Below are 21,038 nucleotides of genomic sequence, written 5' to 3' on the forward strand. Positions count from 1 at the left end.
AGGCACAGAGAACGGGCTGGTCCGGCAACCACGTGTGCCGTCTTTTTTAGGAGGGATATCTAGGCTGAGCGAGTGGTCCCAGCCCCACACCAGACCCCCAGCCCAGGGTTCCAGAGCCAGGAAGAAAAGTCCCTGTAACTTCAGGCTGTAAAAACCAGCAGGGATTGTGGCTGACGCACATAGAAGCTGCTGGAGACCAGGCAGTTCCTCTTAAAGGGCTGGCACACTGACTGACTCAGATTCGCTTCCTCTGAGCGCCAACGCTGGGGCAGCGGCTTGGGGGGACCCAGGGACATAAGGGGAGGAACTGGGTTGTCTGGCACCAGGCAAAAACTTGGGGGCGGCTTTCTCCCAGACAGGAGTGCTTGCAGGGATTATTATTCCTGTACTGGGACCTCCCCCGCCACAGAGCTGAATGACAGGCACCATATCTGAGTTTCCATCAGATTGGCTCACACTGTTTGCTCTGCCCTGGTGATTCCCTGAGACCCTGCCCCATCCAATCTGCAGCCCCACCCAAGCTGTTTGTAGCAGCTTCTCCATATGAATGGCCTGCCCTGGCTCAGGCTTCTGTCGGTCCTAAAATCCCTCAAACAAACAGTAGCTGGGTTCAGTGTGCCCCATACCTCCCAATAAGAGGCTCCAGGCCTGTCAATAGCAGGAGCCTGCCTTGTTTTACAGTTTGGCCTCTCCTGGGCACTTCCAAGCCCAACACAAGTAGCAGCCCTCTACAGATCTTTCTGTAGCTGCTGACAGGTAGCCCCAGGAAAGGCACAGGCAGAGGCTGACTGCAGGGGGGACCGCAGAGCCTGTGCACCCAGTGGACAGCTTCAGACCATACCAGGTTACAACTCTACACATCTACAAAGGACACACTCAAGGGGCAGACTCAGTGAGCACCAAAGCCCCACTGAAGCAAGTCTTCCTCCATAGGGGTGTCTCCTGCACAGCAACTCTTCCACTGTAGTCACAGCTGGTCCTCACTGCCAATTGGCCTGGGGGTTAATTCCTCCCAGCGATGCCAACAGCAATCAAGGCTTAACTACAAGACAGTGCACACAGCCTACACAAGGGTATTTGCCAACAGTGCCAGCTCAGGTGACTGTGGAGGCTGAGCCACTGGGCCCTACAGGACACCTATTACACAAGGCCACTCTACCAATTCCAGGAGACATTGCAGCTCTACCTAATACACAGAAATAAATACAGGGATGCAGCCAAAATGTGGAAACAAACAAACATGTCACAAGTGCAAGAACAGAAATCTCCAGAGAAAGAACTAAATGAAATGGAAGTAAGCAAACTACTAGATACAGAGTTCAAAGCAATGGTTATAAGGATGCTCAAGGATCTTAATGAGAGCTTCAAGGGACTTAGTGAGAATTTCAAGGAAATTAGTGAGAACATCAAAGACATGAAAAAGGACCAGTCAGAAATTAAGCATACACTAACTTAAATAAAGGATAATTTACAGGTAATCAAGAGTAGAGTAGAGGATGCTGAGAACCAAATCAGCGATTTGAAATATGAGGAAGCAAAAAACACCAAATCAGAAGAGCAAAACAAAAAAAGAATCCAAAAACCTGAAGACAGTGTAAGGAGCCTCTGGGACAACTTCAAGCCTACCAACATTTGCTTCATGAAGGTGCCAGAAAAAGAGAGGGAGCAAGATACTGAAAACCTACCTGAAGAAAAAAATGACAGAAAACTACCTCTACTTGGTGAAAGAAATAGACTTACAAGTCCAGGAAGCACAAAGAGTTCCAAATAAGATGAACCCAAAGAGGTCCACACCAAGACACATCATAATTAAAATGCCAAGGATTAAAGACAAAGAGAGAATCTTAAAAGCATCAAGAGAAAAGCAGTTAGCTACCACAAGAGAGCACCCATAGGACTTTCAGCTGATTTCTCAACAGAAACTTTGCAGGCCAGAAGGGAGTGGCAAGAAATATTCAAAGTGCTGAATAGCAATGACCTATAACCAAGATTACTCTACCCAGCAAAGCTATCATTTTGAACTGAAGGTCAGACAGAGTTCACAAAGAAAAAGCTAAAGGAGTTCATCACCGCCAAACCAGTATTACATGAAATGTTGAAGGGTATTCTTTAAGAAGAAGAAAAAAGGTAAAAAAATATGAACAGTAAAATGGCAATAAATACATATATATCAATAATTGAATCTAAAAATAAAAATAAACAAACAAGGAATCTAATGAGCAAAATAAACTGATGAATAAAATAGAACCAGAGGCATGGAAACATGGAACCGACTAATGAAACCTCAGAGAGAGAGGGGAGGGGAAGAGATTAACCAAAGAACACGTGCATACATGCATGATCTATGGACACAAATGACAGGGTGGTGAAGGCCTGGGCAGGGCAGGACCGGGGGTGAGGGGCATAGGAGAAGCTCTTTCCTCCCTTCTTTAAACAATGTTTCTATGAGGTCACAGACTATGTTGTAGGCCCCGGGGGAGATATAAGTAAATGAAATAGATAAAAATTCCTACCCTCCTGAAGCTTACATTTCAATCAGAGAGATACAGACAATAAGCATAAATATGTAAATTATAGAACAGCTTTAAGATGGCAAGTGCTATGGTTTAATAGAACAGGGTTAAGGCAGAGCAGGAGTGCTGGGGGCTAGGGAGAGGGGGTGAGCTGAATTGGCCTCACCTACAAGGTCACATTTGAGCCAATATTTAAAGGAAATGAGATTAAAAGAAAGATAAAAATGGTGAGACCCACATTAACTAGATTATATAAATTAAGAATAAATGCTTTATAATGAAATGACTACTGAGAAGCTAAGTCCCTTTAGAGGAAAAGTTACATGCAGCTCTCCCCTTCTTCCCTGGGAGGCAAGAGATGACAAAGCATCTATAATCTATAACCCAATTATCATCTCAACTGTTAAAGAATAAAGTTCCCATCCTCGTCTCAGTGGTGCTAGCAAAGTTGTGAAACTCCAGTCAGTTCTGTTTGTGCATTAAGTGGTTTGGTCTCATGACCACTAACTGTAATCCACAAAGTGTCTTTCTATACATGAATCAAATGACACATGAAAATGGGAAATACCTTTCAAGAATATGTTACCGCTGGCCAGATGGCTCAGTTGGTTGGCATGTCATGCCATACACCAAAAGGAAAAAGGTGGCGGGTTCAATTCCCAGTCAGGGCCTATACCTAGGTCTTGGGTTCAATCCCCAGTTGGGGAGCATATGGGAGGCAACCGATTGATGTTTCTGTCTCTCTCTCTCTCTCTCTCTCAAGCAATTAGAAAAAACACACATATTTTTGGGTGAGGATTTAAAAAAAAGGGGGGAATAGTTTAGAGATACTTGTGTTTGATATAAAAATACAAAGCATTGCCAAAAAGTTTCTTAGACAAAAAAAAAACATAAAATTGAGCAAGTTTCTGAATTCCTATACTGGTATAGTAACTGCAAACAATTATTGAATCTCTACCATGTGTAGATACTGTGTTAAGTATTTTATCTGAACAATTTCTTTTTATTTATTTACTCATTCAACAAATACAATTAATCACTTATTTGTGCCACAAATCATCCTAGACTCTGGAGATACAGCAGGGAAGAAAGCAGACAAAATCCTTACCCTTATGGAAATGGCTATATAATAGGTCAGGTGGAAATAGTGCTAGAAACATAAATCAAACCAGGCAAGAGGGGGGGTGGGGAGCTCCTTTGAGTGGGGTGCTAATTTAATTTAGGGTGATCAGAGGTCTCCCTAATAGGATGACAATTGGTTTGCTGGGCAAAATTGTATATAGAAAGAAGATACAGCAGAAAGTAAGAACATGGTCAGTATTTTACTCTATTTAAATATTATTTTATAGGAAACTGAAGGCCTAGGGATATTGCTTTTACTGGCATATGTATGTTTGTGTCTCATAAGTAATAAGGGGCAAATCTACAACATGACCCCTGGTCTACTGACCTCAAAACGCATGCCTTACTCCCCAGAATACCATTAAATTTACTCAAGAAGTTAAGCTTTTTCTTAACTTCATCACTAGTTTAATCTCAGTGACTGTCATAGTTGGTCTCATGTCACATGAGAACAACCCTAATAAGTCAGCCTGTCAGTCCCACAGGGGTGCTGGTCAAAACCAGAATTAAGTTTGCTTAATTCCGTCCCACTGTCAGGGAGCATGTGGTGAAGGGGTCAGGTGTGGTCTCCGGAAGGTGCAGTTGGAACTGGTGGGGTACAAGGACCGCTCCACCCTCAGTCCCCTAATCCTATCTGGATACTTAACCCAACTACCCCCATTCTAACAATATAGTCCACCTATCAAAACGAGAACCTACCTTCCCGTTCCTACTCTATAGGAAAGATAAGTATCAGGCATAAGTATGCTTATTTTCCTATTTGCAAGATTCCTACCATCTTTAAATGCCAACACCTGATCAAAACGGGCCCTTATTCGAAACAAAAGCTCTTATTACTACATAGGAAGGTTAAATTTTAACATCTGAGGCAATTTTACATGAACGCAAAAACTCTTCAAAGGGGAAATTCTGATGGGGTGTATTTTTACCCATAGGAAATGTAGTTTTTGCATTTAAGAAAGCATTTCACCCCATAAACATGGCACTGAAACTTAAAAAAAAAAAAAGACAATGAAATATAAACTGCTTTAATGTAAACTGCTCAGGGCTGAAGGCCACACAAGGCCAGCTCCAACCCTGCGAGCACCCGAGCCAGGACCACCTGTGAGGAGGTCGAGTTTTCTAACCAAAAGCCCCCTCCCCTATCAGTCAATGCTACTGGGCCAGGCACAGGCAAATGCCTGATGCCAGGGAAATTTTCACCAGAACTCTTAGAAATAATTTCTTGAAATCCAGCAACTACTGGTCACATCATCTCCTATAGGGGAAAAAAAATACCATGAGGTATAGAATTAAACCATTTTTCTACACTGAGGGGGCAGGTGAAAAGGCAGGCATTTTTCAATGCCAAAGAACTTCAAGTCACTTAAAGGATGTGTGCTACTTAGCTAACAGACTGTTCTGGCTCAGCTACAAAACTGTTTTCCAACCCATACGGTAATTTCAAATCTTAAAAGCTCAGCCACTGAAAACATTAATATTGTGGTTAAGTGGCTGATAGTGAAATTAGGCTGGGGCTCTCAGGAAGGCTTTTCTGTCGCACCGCCTGCCAGGGTGAGAAATAAAAACCAGACCGTCGCTTCACAGCGAGCGAAACATCAGTCACCCAACCCCGTCACCCTCTGTTACCAAGGCAGGTGCTCAGAGGCACCGAGGCAGCATCTTTCCACACCCAGCTGTCCCCTTCCTCTGAGGGGGGCTGTGGAAAGCCACCTAGTGGGGTATTGGGGTGGGGGGTGGGGAGGAGTGTCAGGTCACACCTGCATTCCCACCACTGCAGTCTCGTCTGAGGGACAGGACTGGCACAGCTCTCACTTCCGAGGGGGGGCGGCCACTTGAGTTCCCATCACGTCACTGCTGAGTGTCAAGTGCGGAACCAGAAACTATATTAAGATTCACGGAAATACTCACTTTACACAGTCTTCAGTCACCTACACATGCCGGGCAGAATCGAGATGAGGTTTCAAAATAATCCACATGGATGAGGCTGAGAACCAATTCCCAACTCAGAACTGAGGAAGGACGCCTGTCCCGGAAGAGACAGGGAATGCATGGCTTTGAAGAAATGCTTTCTGCTTTTAAACACACAACAGAACAGACTCGGGGAAATACGTGCACGCAGCAGGGACATCGTGGGGCCATCCACCTTTTACTCCCTGAGCAGAATCGGATTTAGCCGAAAGCCATAAACAAATGGACCGTTTCTCTGTAGGCTCTCAAACCAGCACTACACTGATCCCAGAAGAATCACTCCGAAATGGTGAGTGGAAGCACTGCCTCTGCAGGTGGCCACGTTCCTGTGCAGAATAAAAATCCTGGGATGGGTGTTTAGCCCTGAGTATCACACCTGAGTGTCTTCAGAAATATCTACCAGTTCAGTCACCCACAGCTCACCAACGACCAGCCTCCGAAGGTCTCCTTGGGAAACCCACCTGCATGATCGGCCGTGTGGCCTGCTCCAGGATTCCGGGGGAGCCCCAGGGGAAGGAGGGACATTGTCAGCCGGGAGGTTTTACTGCGGTCAACGCTGCAGGATCACCCCCAACTCTGCCGGATCGCAGACCTCAAGGAGCCAGAATCCAATTTTACACACACACCCCTACCGCTGGGTCTAATTCTCGCATCATTTTTTTGGATAAATACTGTATCAATTCCACTGAGCCCCTGAATGAAAACGAAAGGGTTTAGAAATGAAATAATGTGACAGTACTTGGCATCAGTGCCACAAAGTTCCTAATCACGTTTCCCTGGTACCCAGTGTCAAGCGTGGGCAGCTGCGAGGACGGAATACCACTATGAAGCTACAAGTCGAAGCCAGGGTTTCTCTCCTGACCCTTGCGACGTGCATGGCCACTGCTTTCATGTGGCTGAGTTAGAAAGTCCAACACCCTGCTCTGATCATTTGGAAACTGCCAGTAAACCAAGGCTGCGAAGCTGGGACCCAGTGCCCGGGGTGTCTTTCCCCTTCCACCACGAGCTTTCTTAGTGAACTTAAGCTCTAAAGGCATTTTGGGCAACATGCTCGGCCTTTCCACTCATTTACTACTTGTTTTTTCTAACCCTCACCAGAGGATGATTCTATTGATTTTCAGAGAGAGAGAGAGAGAAAGAGAAAGGGAGAGGGAGGGAGGGGGACAGAGAGAGAGAGAGAGAGAAACATCCATCAGTTGCCTCCCATATGCACCCGGACCGGGGATCGAATCCGTAACCACCAGTAAGGGACGATGCTCCGACCAGCTGGGCCACCCTGCCAGGCTCCACTCCTTTACTAATTCAGCATCGGGAGACCTAGTTCTCCACTCCGCCTGCAGGATTCCCACACACTTTACATTTGCTAGAAGCCAGAGCCACGCCAGGAGCAACCCTAGAACCTGAGGTTTTATGTCCAAAGCCAGCTGGCCGACTCCTGGTCAGAGAGCAGCCCAGCTCTCACGCCAGGTGGAGGCCCGTGCGGGAGCCTCTGCACCCGGATGCGTGGCAGCCCAGCCTGGACTCTGCGTGTAGGGCCCGTTTCCCTAAGGCCCCACAGTCCTTGCTGAAGGCATCGGGTGCTACAAAGCTCTTACTTGCAGGGAACAAAAATGTTCCCTTCTAACCCCGACCTCCATCTTGACTCTGTTCCCTGGGGCTACAGAGTCTGTAACCCTCAGTCCTTACCCCTGCTTTTTAATCAGCGAAGCTGCCACTCCATGCTCCTCCCTGTGCCTTTTACCAGGAGCCGTGGGAAGACCCCCATCACCACCCTGGACCCCTCGGCCTGCTCCAGAATCCCGCCGTTCTGAGTGGTGTTTCGGGGTCTGCACTGGGTCCGGCCAGGCCGGACACAGGACGCGGCTCTTCCCTGCTTTCCCACCACCGACTCAGCCCCTCTGACAGGCCAGCTGCAGCTCGAGGTCTGTAGTCTTAGATGCCTATCAGGGCCCTACAGGGGACCCGACTGTGCCAACTTATTTTGAAAAACAAAACGAACCCCCACACTCAGTACTGTCAAATAAAAGCCAACCCTGAGCTGTAAGACAAAAATGCCAAACCCCTTCTCCGGACAGTACAGAAAATGTCCTCTATGGACAACTTATTTCACCACTTACTCCATCAATACTATAAAAACAAATACATTTTAGAGAGCTTTAAAAAGTAAATATGCAACTCCATTCATTAATTTGCAGAGAAATAAAGTGCTAACAAATCCGAAGTTGCTAGCTTTTGGTAACGAGGCATGATTCCTAGCCCAAAATCAGATCTTGGGGAGGAAATGTAAATTTAAACTACAAACATAAAAATTCCTGACTACAGAGCCAGTGTGGCTTCCTCTATGAACTTTAGCACTGGCAGCAGGAAACAGGTGACAAAAACCTCTTCTCCGTTCGCATTAAGGATCTTAAACGTTACTGTGCTTCATTTCAATGCTTGCGAAGACCGAGGCATGGGACAGACACAGAATCCTAAAAAGCTACATCTTAAACAGCCTTTAAATGAAGACTGTAGAAGTCTACCAGGTTTGCGCAGGCAGGTAACGGTAGTAACGGTGACACACACGGCGAGGCACCGGCCTGTCGGAAGGGACAGAGAGTTAGTGGTAACTCAGCAGCGGGAGGAGGCCCAAGGAAATCTTCCCCCTTAAAACCAATTCACGAAAAGCCAACTGCATAAAGGAAAAACAAACTTCACCCCTCAACTCCAGACACTATTTTACATAATCGCAAAGATGTAATTGCCATGTTTGAACGTCTAATGGTTTAAATATTTGTCCTCAAAGCATATGTCTGTCACAGTTGGGCTGGCTGACTCCTCCCTAGAAAACTGGCAAAACTTGTGCGTCCTGACCGAACCCATTTATGCTGAACGGTGGAGGCCGCCTCTGAGACACAGGCGGACACAAGCCCACAGCCTTTTGTAGAAACGGCCCTGAAAAGAAGGTCAAGCACTGCGTCCGAGGGCGGGAAACGGAAGGCTGCAGCCAGCAGAGCGTGTGAGCGCTGCATGGAGGCTTGAAGGCTTGGTCACAAAGGCGGCGCGAGCCGTTGCTCCACCCACTGACCAGCCTGTCCTAACCAGTCAGGCCACAGCTAACCTCTGCGCAAGGGCAATCCCCAGCGAGGGTCCTAGGCCCCGCCTGCAAACCACAGAGGCCATGTCAGTGGCTGTGCTGGGTGCCCCACGCAGGAAAGGTGGGGCTACGGCCCCAATAGCCCAGCAGGAGCCTGAGATGTGCAGGAGCCTCTCCAGACGGCTGGCTTCGAGGGTCTTCGATCTGTTCAGGTCCACACGTTCCTCCCCCTCCCCGAGGCCCCTCCAGGGAAGACAGGGCTGCTGGCCCCACTCATACTGGATGAAGTGGGCCGCGAAGCCCACTGTGCGATACAGATGGTACAGGGCTGTTCTAATTCAGTGAAGGCCCCCAGACCCCTCCAGGACCCACACCCAACCCCCTCCGGTGCCCACAGATGGTACAGGGCTGTTCTAATTCAGTGCAAGCCCCCAGCCCCCTCCAGTACCCACACCCAACCCCCTCCGGTGCCCACCCACTCCTCTATCAGAGCAGGGCACTGGTCTCCAGCCGGGTGGAGGGACCTGCACCCGGGGGCTGTAACGGGTCACTGGAAGGACCAGGACTTGACCGGGTCGCCTGCTGGAACTTTCCACTGCCACAATCACACTGTGCCATCAGGAAAAGGGCTGGAGAGAAAACAGCCCGTGGACTGTGCGCCAGGCTTTCCTTACAGAGAACACACGTCTAAGCTCCAGCTGCACACACGGTAAAATCCAGGGACCAGAAGGCAACTGCGGGCATGCGGACACAGCATTAAATACTGCCCGAACGCTCATTAAATCTACACATCTTTGTGCTCCTGCTATACCACACACCATTCTCTGAAGTTGGCCAGCTGTTTGACTAGCTCAGGTGGAAGTAAAACCGAGGTCTATCTTAAAACATTTTAACATAATGCATATCCTAATTCATACTTTGTGTGAAGAGATTTCTCAAGGGACTGAAAAACAAACAAGAAACCTTTGGTTTTTTTCTGCAACACTCTTGATTCCGGAGAGAAATAACTCAAAAAAAAAATTGAAGCTGTCGAGCTTGGCTGCACTAAACACCTCCACAGACGCACGTTCCTGGGAGAAAAATAGGTCCCACCCGCGTAAGCAAGCGTCTTCAAATATCTCAGGTTACTCATTAACCCTTTGCACTCGCTTGCTTTTTTCTCTATTCCTTTATTCTAATGCTAACCATGTCGAGTCACACTCGACATCCGAGTGCAAAAGGTTAAGTCTATGAATTGTTTTAGGAATTGGAATGGGAAGCATGCTCTGGTCCAGAAATGTGACATATTTTTGGGAGGGAAAAAGGTCCCGGGAACTCAGCTGACAAGGGTGTAGAAACTACCTGTTTTCACACACACCCCCGCTCAGATTGAGATGGCTCTTTCCACTTTTTAGAATTTTCGCTTCCTGGGGAAGGGCAACAAAGCCCAAGATGGAGCGTCCTGGACTGCGGAGCATGCCCGAGGCCAGGGTGAAGCCCACTCCCACACAAACCAGACTCCCTTTTCCCACTCAGACAATGACACAAAGTCCCCAGGCTCAGGTTTGCAGCTACAGCCCATGCAGTCAACTGGCGTGTGCCTGCTGTGAGTGCAGAGGTGAGAGGGAGATGCACTGACCCTCACACCAGCCTCTGCTCAGGGCTGGCCCTCCCATCCCTGTCAAACCATGCATCTGGTCCAAGGGAGAGAACAGAGGAAACAGAGGGAACCTGGGCTTCCCACAGGACTCGGGTGCACCAACTCCCTCTAAGCAAACACTTAAAACCCTTGGGACCTTTTCAACATTAGTCCAAATGGGGCTGAACTTGTCCACCAGGGATGTGTCATCAGCACGGACAGCTGGTATCAGTCCGGCACCCCGCAGCCTGCGAGGAAAAGTTCTGAAGGATTCACGATGAATTCACTCAGAAGCAAAAACCACAATTTAAATGAATGATGGCCAAAGCAGCTGAACTCTCTCAGGAAAAGCTGTTTTAAATTCTTGATTGAATTCAAGCAAAGAATGTTTCTAACGTGAAATCAACAAGCAACAATCTGCCTCAATGGTGAAGACAGCTGCATGCTCTTGATTGCAGGAAGGAGCAGTTTAGCCTGTGTCTTGTCTCCAGACCTTCTCCTCCAAATACACACCTTGAACTCTAGAGTGAGGTTCTGCCAAGTCACGTGGGCGGCGTTCCACAGGGGTTCCACTGGGTCCCAGGGCTCGCATTTCCAGGTGTTGCTCCATGGCCCAAAATTTCCCACTGAAGCAGGTGCTTCTGCTCAGGGTGACATGTGATTCACTGGCAGGTTAGAGGTCGCTGGGACCCCTTCCACTCCCACCAAGCCAGTTTCTAGAAAAGACTTCCTTCCTTCTTGTTTGTTTTGGGACATGGGGGTTAGAATTATGGCAGCATTTCCAGACGAACTGCCTTCCCTGTGAGCTTCCTGTGCTCCTGGAGCCACAGCTCCTTGCTGTGGGAAGTAGCACATGTCATCACCGCCATGGTACTGACCCTCCATGGGTGGGACTGGTCCAGTGGAGCAAGGAGAAAGGTGTGACCGAGGTCTCCCAGATGCTTTCTTTCCATCCGTGTACGCGAAAGCTCCCCGTGACCTCCGTCCTCACTTGATAGACGAGGACACAGAAGCTCAGGGACTCGCAGGTCTGCCCACATGCCTCAGCGGTCGGAGGGATGGCCAGGATCCCATCCAGACCCTGCAGGGAAGGCAGCCGAGGTCCCGGGTGCAGACTCCATCTGGGACCCCATCTAATGGAGGTGTTTCACAATAAAATACTCACGTTGCTACGATAAAAAGCAGATCCCAAAGAGTAGGTTAGGGGACTAACACCCGTCCACAGCAATCTGGGGATGGGCCGAGAGCTCGACCTCACCTGGATGGACTCTCTGCCAGCATAAAGGCCGTGGCAGTTAGTGAACCACACAAATAAGACATCGGTGCCACGCTGACACTGCTGGGCATGCCAAGAGTAAAGATGAATGGAGAGCAAAATGTAAAATATACATTTGCTATATTTGTTTCATTGCAAATGCTAACGATGACTTTGCAAATACCAAAAGGAACACACACGCACAAAAAAATCTGTAAGTTGAATGCAAAAACATTCACTATCAACACTTTGATATCATTTCCTCCTAAGCTCTTTGTTATGCTTAGAAACTTTGAAACTGTGCTATGGACTAAAGGTCTGTGCCCCCCTCCACCTCCGATGTTGAAATCTAAGCCCCAGGTGATTAGGTCATGAGGGTGCAGCCCCTGTGCTGGGATTAGTGCCTGATAAGAGGGTGACGAACCGGCCTGCTCTCCCCTCCCTGTGAGGTCACAGGGAGAAGGTGGCCGCCACCAGAACCCAGCCACACGGGCGCCCAATCTCAGACCTCCCGCTTCCAGAACCCCGAGATAAATGCTGTGTAAGCCCCCAGTGTGGTATTTCTGTTACAGCACAAAAGGACTAAGACCAAGGATATCATCAACCAACGTGTAAGCTTCTCAACTTAACATTATGCCAGGAGCATGTCCGCATGTAAACACCACTAACACGGCACCACCATCCGTCAGAAGAGGAGTGATTTAGGGACGTTCCCAGACCAGTAGGGCTGTCCGCAGTTGTGTGGCTGGTTTAAGCGATGCCGTGATGAGCCCTTTTGTGCGGTGTCGGCAAAGGAAGGTCAGGTGCACTGCAGGGTCTGCAAAGCAGGGCCTGAGCGCCAGTGGGTGGCAGGTTAGGGGTCGCTGGGTACCCACAGCCTGCACCCAGCACAGCACGGGACCAAGTCCTGATCTTTAAGACAGAGGTTAGCTTTGTGTCAACAAGACCTCTGCGGAGACGGAAAGCAGTCTCAGGCCACAGGTCCCAGCACAGGTCCCAGCCACGGAGCAAGCAAATGATGGAGGACAGTGACCAGAGGTGAAAGAGGCTGGAAATTCTGTCACGTCACAACTATGTTAGAAACAGAGGCTGACCTCAACAAAGAAGGAACGGACTGGGGTGACTCAGGGGCAGGGAGGGGTGTGGTCCACGGGGAGTCCCCTCCCTGCACAGGCAGGGTGAGCAGACACCAGGGCCGTGAGGAGACTGACCCTGGCAAGAGCTCCACTTCAGTGGTTTGCAAGGCAGTCAGGAGCAGGCACCACCCTGGCAATCACAGTACACGCCTATCTTCAAACCTAACCCACCCCCCCTAACGTGAAACTCACATCTAGGGATGAGTCAGCTCTTTTCCTGCCATACAGTCCAAACACGGAGAGCCATGGGCTTACTATTCTCTTTAGTAAGAAGATGCCCTGTGGCACGTGGCATCGGACTTGAGCTACCATGTCGTTTTGAGGACCTATGTTTGCGAGCAGCACCGTGCACAGCCCCTGGGCACAGCTCCAGGGCCACGCGTGGGGGTCACGACGACAGATATTGCAGTTATTATTGGCAAAGAGTGGCTGGGATTATGGCTCTATCTCTTTCCAATGTTGAGTCTCTAATTCTACAGAGTAAAAATAGGGTGAAAGAGGTGATTTCTAAAATCCTGAGTAGTACTTTGCAGCCAGAGCCCATCACTACCACTCGGTTATAAGAAGATAGAGGTTTCTAGTTCCATTCAGGCCCCCAGGACCTCCCTTTAGTACTAAAAGCCGTGGACACAACACAGCAAGCAAACGCTGACAGGGACAGAGCACGGAGGCTGCCTGGGAACCCAGGGCTGGAGTCCTGTTTCATTGCCCCCCACACCCAGGGCCCTGCAGCACCGCAGAGACCTCACCTGGGCCCCAACGGGCACGAGAGACAAAGCCCCAGGAACAGCCTGTTCTTCCAGCCAAAGGACGGGGGAAGGGGCCTGGCCACACCTGCCTGACTCCAGCCCAACACCGCACCTGTGGCTTCAGGATGCAGGGGCGGAGTTGATTTTTCAGTTGTGCCCGGCCCAGTGCAGCACTGGTGCAGATGCCACCCCGGGGTGGGGTATGGGCAGGCTGGGCACACTGCTGATTCCCCAGCCCGAGGGGCAGAAGCAGGGTGATTCCAGGCCCTGATCTCCACACTCTGCTCCCCTCCCCCACCATGGAAGCAGTGCCACCTGATTCCCCTTCCAGGGTGGCATTAGTGGGGTGGGGGGGCCCTGAGCCTCCAACCCCACCAGCATGAAGGAGAATGGAGAACTCCCACCCAGAATGGGTGGTTGGGACAGGGTGGTGGGAGGCGGGGCTGATGGGCATTCAGCTGTCCCCACCCTGGTGTAAACAGAAAGCATAGGGGAGCTGAACTCCCACAGAAACAAAGCAGCAAGTAGGTTCCACGGCCCCCCCCCCCCCCGCCCGTTTTCCCCCAGCAGGTTTTAACAAGGGCTGGGGAGCTGAGTGTACACCCCAGGCAGACACAACGAAGCAGTGCAAGGAAGGACCAGCGAGGCCGAGGCGAGGAATCGGAACTTCCACCTCACCTGGCAGAAGCAGGCCAAACATTTAGAATCGAAAAATACAATTTAAAAAACCTCACTGGACGGGCTCAATAACAGAGTAAATGTGACAAAGGACAGAACTCAGTGGACATGAGAGCAAACTGACAGAATTTACTATCAGAACAGAGAGAAAACATAATGAAAAAACAGTCTAGGGACCTGTCCGACTACAACAAAATCCCAATAAAGAGCGAGAAACTGAAACAGTGTACAAAGACATAAGGCTAAAAACTTCCAAAAACTTGGCACAAAACATAAAACTACAGATTCAAGAAGCTGAGTGAACCCCCAAAAGGATAAACCCAAAGATATCAAGGGTAAGACATCATAATTAAATTTCTGGAAACTAAAAGACCAAGAAAAACATCTTGAAAGCAGCCAGACAGATATGACACATTACTTATAGGACAACAATTCACAGGAGGGAAGATTTCTCATCGGAAACTGTGAAGGCCAGAGGAAGTGACACGTTTTCAAGCACTGAAAAACAACAACAAAAAACTGTCAATGGCAAATTCTATATCCAGTGAAAATGTCCTCTAAAACAAAAGGGAAATGAAGATGTTCTCAGATGAAGAACTAACAGGGTTTTTGCCAGTAGGCCTATCACTCAAGTATGACCAAAGGACCCTAGATGGGTTGCCCTCTGAGTAAAGGGTTGCAGGTTCAATTCCAGTCAAGGGCACGTACGTAGCTTAGTTGTGGGCTCAATCCCAGGCCCCCATTTGGGCACGTGCGGAAAGCAACCAATCGATGTGTCTCTGTCTCTCCACCTCCCTCCCACTCTCTCTAAAAGTCAATGGAAAAATATTCTCGGGTGAGGATTTAAAAAAAAAAAGAAAATGAGCAAAGGAAGTCCTCTAAACAGAAATGGTAACAGGCTTAGAACTCCCGAAAAAAAAAAAAAAAATGGAATGGGGAAAAATGGGAGTAATAATAACAAACTAGTCTACTTCTTGTGAGCTTCCTAAATGTATACGGAAGAAATAGTAAGTTACATCTGCATATTGTATTATCTAGGAAAAAAACACTAAAAAACTATAGAGCCATACATTTAAAAACACTATAAATAAATCAAGATGGACTGTTAAAAGTGTTCAGACCCACAGTAAAGTTCAGAACGAGACAGAGAAATACAGAAACACAGAAACAAAAGAAACACAAATATAACACAATGGCAGAGTTAAGCCCTAACATATCAACAATTACCTTAAAGGAAAAGGGTCCAAATACAGTATTTAAAAGACAAAATTGGCAGAGTAAAACAAAGTCATGTAAAAATATGCTGCATACCAAAAACTTACTTCAAATACAACATAGTAGGTTGCAAGTGAAAAGATGGAAAAAGCTACACCATGTAAACATTAACACAGTAAGTCTTTTTGTTTTTGGTGTGTTTTTTCTTTTTACAAAAAGCAGGAGTGACTACATCAATATCAGATAAAGCGGGCTTTTACAGCAATGATAAAAGGATCAATTAAACAGGAAGACAGGACGATTCTCAGCACCAAACAGTGTCTCAAAACACATGAAGCAAAATCTGATAGACTTTAAAGGAAAAACACAAATTCACCCTTATAGCTGGTGATTTCAACACTGTACTCTCAACAACTGACAGAACTACTAGGCAGAACGGCAGCAAGGAAGAAAAGGGCTGGAGGCAGAGGAAGAGTGAAAATTGGTGGAAAAAAATATCAATAACTTAAAACAACTTCTAAGGAAAGTGAAAGAGTCAAAGCAGGACTACATCTGAGCACCAAGAAGATAACACCAAGACTACAGAAGAAACACACAACTTCAGCCTAGACAACGAAGACGGAAATTGTTACAGACTTTGCTCACCTTGTGTCAGTCATCAATTTAAATAGAAATTGCAGCCAGGGAATCACCAGAAGGCTGAGACGAGGAAGGGCAGCAATGGGAGAATTAAGAAAGATCTTCAAGGGCACAGAGGTGGCATTAAGAGTCCAGGCTAAGACCCTCCACACCCTCATATTCCCAATCAATATGTACAGATGCAAAAGCTGGACAGGGAAGAAGGCTGGTAGAAAACAACTGATTCATGTGAAACATGGTGTAGAAGGGGAGCTCTATGGGAACCCTGGACCACCAGGAAGATGAACAAGTGGGTCCTAGAGCAAATTAAGCCTGAAACGTCATTGGAGGCACATATGACAAAACTGAGGCTGTCCTACGTCAGGCACATCAAGAGAAGGCGGGCTCTTTGGAAAAGACAATAATGTTGGGAAAAACAGAAGGCAGCAGCAGAAGGGGAAGGCCAACTATGAGAAGGATAGACTCCATAATAGAAGCCACAGGCGTGAGTCTACAGCTGCTGGGCGGGGCTGCTGAGGCCAGGACACTGAGCACATCCCTCATTCGTGGGGTCACCAGGAGTTAGAGACAACTCAACTGCAGTCACACACACTCACACACACACACACACACACACACACACACACACACACACACAATGTATGAAAAAAATTACCTCGACCAAGTCCAGTTTGTCCCAGGTATGCAAGATAATGTAATAATGCACCTGATCAAAGACTCACATTAACTCATATGACCATATCAACTCATGCAGAATAAACATTTTACAAAATCTAGCACCCCTTCCATCCATGAAAAAAAACACCTCAGTAATCAAGAAATAAAGAGAGACTTCCTCTTTTTAAAAAGCATCTACAAGATACCTATAGTTAACCGGGTCCTTAGTGGTTAAAGACTAAAAGTTTCCTTCTGTGACTGAGAAAAAGGCAAGGATGTCTGCTCTCACCACTCTTACTCACCACAGCACTAGTTCCAGCAGTGCAAATGGGCAAGAAAAAGAAATAAAATGCACACAGATTAGAAAGGAAGAAATAAAATTGTCTTTATTTGCAGATTACATGACTGTCAAGATAGGATGCCCAAGAAATTTACAAAAAAAACCTTTAGAATTAGTGAGTTCAGCAAGGCTGCAGGACACAAGATCAACACACAAAAATGAATTACATTCCTATATGCTAAAAGTGAACATGTGGGAACAAAAATTAAAAATACAATACCACTAGTGATTGCTCCAAAGTAAATGAAATCTAACAAAACATGTATAAGATTTGCATGCTGAAAATCACAAAACCCAAAGACCTAAATATTTAAAGAAACCTGTCAGTGTGTGGATTGGAAGATGTAACATACTGAAGATGGACATTTGCCCCTAAACTGATCTGTAGTTTTAACACAATTCCTATCAAAAGCCCAGCAGTGGTTTTAAAGGCACAAATAAGCTTATTCAAAAATTTATGCGAGAAGGCACAGGACATAGGCTAACCAATTTTGGGAAATACGGAACACAATGTGAGGAGTCACTCTACTATCATGGCCTAGCATATAACCACAGCAATAATGGCGGTGTAGTGTTGGCAGAGGACCACAAAACAGAATCCTGAAACAGACCCACACAAACGTGCCCCCCGATTTCTGACAAAGGCACAAAAGCAGTTAGATGGACAGTGGATAACCTTTTCAGGAGACTGTGCTGGAAGGAATAAACACTGATCTAAACCTCACATCTTACACACAAATTAATTCCATGTGAATCACAGATCTAAATGTAATAGGCAAAACTGTAAAACCTTTAGGAAAAAAAGAGACGAGGCGAAAATCTCTGGGACCTGGGGCTTGATGAAGACTGCACCCCGGAAACGCGACCCGTAAAGAGAAAAACCGAGGAACTGGACTGCATCGCAATTAAAACCCTTTGCTCGATGAAGAGGATGAAAGACAAGCTACAGGTCTTGGACAGATCCAGTGACACTGGTGCACCCACACTGGGGAATACTCAGCTATGAACACCCACCACCACTGGCACACAGATCGGGGGTGGGGGGGGGAAGGGAGGGAGGATCACAGGAATGTCGCCGAATAAAAACAGCCAATCCCAAAAGCTCACCTAAAGTGTGCTGCTATTTCTATAGCACATGTGAAATGGCAAGTGTAGACAAGTAAAACCGATCAGTGTCTGTCAGAGGTCAGGGGCCGGGAGGGAGGAGGCTGTGGCTATAAAAGCGCAAGAGCAGGCTTGGGAGGGAGCTAGTCAGTATCTTGATCGTGATGGTGGTGACACAGACCCATGCGCGTGACAAATCACACGGGAAGTTAATACACACCTGCTGACACGTGGAACTGGTGAAATCTGAACAAGGTAGCTGGATTCTACCAAAGCCATTTACGGGCTGTGGGCATTGTACTGCCATGCAAGGCACTGTCACGATGGGAAATGGGGTAAAAGTTACACAGGCGCTCTGCATTCTATTTTACAATTGCATGTGAATCTGTAATAGTCTCAAAATAAAGGGTGGTTTTAAAAAAAGAGATAAACTGTCTAGACAGTTATCAATCACTAAGTTTTATTTGGAACCAGTAAAAAAACCTTTTTTTCTTTTGTCACTTTCTATTTCCCTTGGGACCTACAAAGGGTCTCCACCAGTGAAGGCAGGATCTGAGCCTTCACAAAGCAGACTGCCCCAGGCTCCAGGGTGGCCCTGAGGGGCCCGAGGAACCAAACCATCCCACCTTCCGCCTTCTCAAAGCCTGCATGTACCAAGAGTTTAGAGAGGTAAAATGAAATGCATACTCATATGCTTACGAATATTTAAGATGTTTATAAAATGAGGTTAATTACTTTCACTCTCCTAAGTCAACAAAAGCAACCAGAGGAGGAAGTTTCATGGAAATGATGTGATGTGAGTGGGAAGAATCAGGTCCGGCTGCTAAAGCGCCACGGCAGAGGCCGGCTCCTCCGTCTGCAGGGCCCGCCCATCCAGCTAGCACACAAAGCCAGCCACGGGTAGCATTGGACATTCTGCTAGTAGCCATGCTTAAAAAAGTAAAAAAGAAACATGTAAGATTAATATCAAAAATACATTTTATTTAATGGCCAACACACACATGAAAAGATACTCAACATCACTAATTATTAGGGAAACACAAATCAAAGCCATCATGAGATACCACCTCACACCCATTGGGATGGCTACTGTCAAAACACCCAGAATAACCGATGTTGGTGAGGATGTGGAGCACCTGGAACCCCGGGCACTGCTGGTGGGAGCATAAAATGGTGCAGCCACACTCCTCAAAAAACTAGAACCAGAACTTCCATATGATCCAGCAATCCCACTGGGAACGTGCCCGAGAGACGTGAGAGCAGGATCTTGAAGAAGTATTTGCACCCCTTTGCGCTTAATGGCATTATTCATGACAGTCAAGAGAGGGAAGCAACCCAAGTGTCCCGCGACGGGTGGATGGCTGAAGAAAACGTGGTCTCCACATACCATCCAGCCTGAAAAAGGAAGGAAATTCTGACCCCGCTACAAAATGGATAACCTTGAGGGCATTATGCCGAGTAAAATAAACCAGTTACAAAAAGGACACATTCTGTAGGATTCCATTTGATAGAGGAACTGAGAATAGTCAAAATCACAGACACGGATAAAATGCAGGCTGCCAGGAACTGAGGGGAGTGGGAAATGGGGCGTTACTGTTTAAGGGGTATCGTTTCAGTTTACACGATGAGTAAGTTTTGGGAGTTGGTTGTACAACATTGTGAATTTACTTTTAACACTACTAAACCGTACACTTAGAAAAGGTTACGATAAGTTTTTATGAGTTTTTTACCCCAATGACATTTTTTAAAAAATATTTTACCCATTGTATTCAAACTATCTCAACATATAATTAGTATGAAAAGGACTGGGCTATTTCGCCCTCTCGTTCATGTATAAGCCTGAAATTCCCATGTGAGCTGAACTGACGAGTCCCGCCTGAAGGTTCAATGTCCATCGGGGCTCCCTGCGAAGCCTGTGCTGAGCTAGGCCTTACCTGTCACCGCTACGTGACACACCTGATGGCTACATCCATGGAACTACAAGTATCTGGAGGGTCTTTTCCTTGGACAGGTTACTCGTCTCAGGCAGCTCTTTGGAAAGGCTACAGGCAAATCCTGAAGGCCTCGGAACATCTCCTGAGCATCCCTCCGCCAGGCCCTCAGGATTCGCAGAACATCGTGCCTCCTCTCCTCAGAGCTCACACTGAGAGAGGGGAGCGAGCGGGACCCTGAAGGTCACAGAGAACACGGCTCCAATGTGCCGGGTTGAGTATAAATATTGTCCTTTACCAAAGTGACAGGTGGGAGTTCATCACTAGCTTTCGCCCTTATCCTCACCTTTCTCAGCTCGTAGTTTCAACAGTACTGACTACACCTTCAAAGCGTGACTCTGGACAGCGTTCAGTGCACAGTTTGTATGAAACACATCAGGTGAAGGTGTGTGCAACAGGAAGGGCACTCAGCCACCAGCAGCCGTCAGCGACTTTGATTAAAATCATCCTTCTTCCCTGAGAGAGGATCTGGCACTTCATACTCCCGGGGTGAAAGGAGACTGAAACTTGGTCACGTGAACAGTCATCTCTCACAGATATTCTCTGATCGCAGCATCAGAAAACGGCTCGGAGGTGTGGAGGAAAACGGGAAGGTGTTCCTAGCTGCTGTGCGTCCCCCACAGGAGGCACTTTCTCAGCAGAACGAGATGCAGGAACAACACTAATGTACGCTGTTCTCCACCCCAAGTCTCTGAGCAAAAACCATCTATGGACATGGGTGCCCCTGGCTAAGGAGAACCCCCCCATAACCTCACATTCGTGCCCCGCTGGAGAAAACAACCACAAAGACTTCTTTGTGAAAAACGTATTTTGCAATACATTATCAAAAGCTTCATTGACGATCTTAATGGATGTGGCCGAGTAAGGAATAGTGAATATGGCCCAAAAGAAAAGAACCAAGTCTACCAACTCAGCAAATTTCAGTGGCCTTCAGGAACCGAACTATTTCACCAATATCCAGGAAAATGTTCTGC

The 21,038-nt window shown here is 47.3% G+C and overlaps 1 protein-coding gene across 11 annotated transcripts in view; it reads right to left on the reverse strand.

The window, feature by feature from the left end:
* The window catches only part of BCL2L11 (BCL2 like 11), a 46,124-nt gene that overhangs the window by 19,804 nt on the left and 5,282 nt on the right, over positions 1 to 21,038 (reverse strand). For 2 of the 11 annotated variants that reach the window (XR_008558623.1, XR_008558622.1), the window contains exon 4: positions 18,809 to 19,003. The exons of 8 other annotated variants lie outside the window; for them this stretch is intronic. Coding sequence is in view for 1 of the 3 variants with exons in the window: in XM_028136906.2 (XP_027992707.2) it covers positions 18,951 to 19,003 (53 nt within the window). In the remaining 2 variants the exon portion in view is untranslated. Of the gene's footprint in view, positions 1 to 16,989; positions 19,004 to 21,038 lie in introns of those variants that run through there. One more of the 11 variants, XM_028136906.2, reaches the window with a different exon arrangement.

The sequence above is a fragment of the Eptesicus fuscus genome, chromosome 16 (assembly GCF_027574615.1).
Source record: "Eptesicus fuscus isolate TK198812 chromosome 16, DD_ASM_mEF_20220401, whole genome shotgun sequence".
Lineage (NCBI taxonomy): Eukaryota > Metazoa > Chordata > Mammalia > Chiroptera > Vespertilionidae > Eptesicus > Eptesicus fuscus.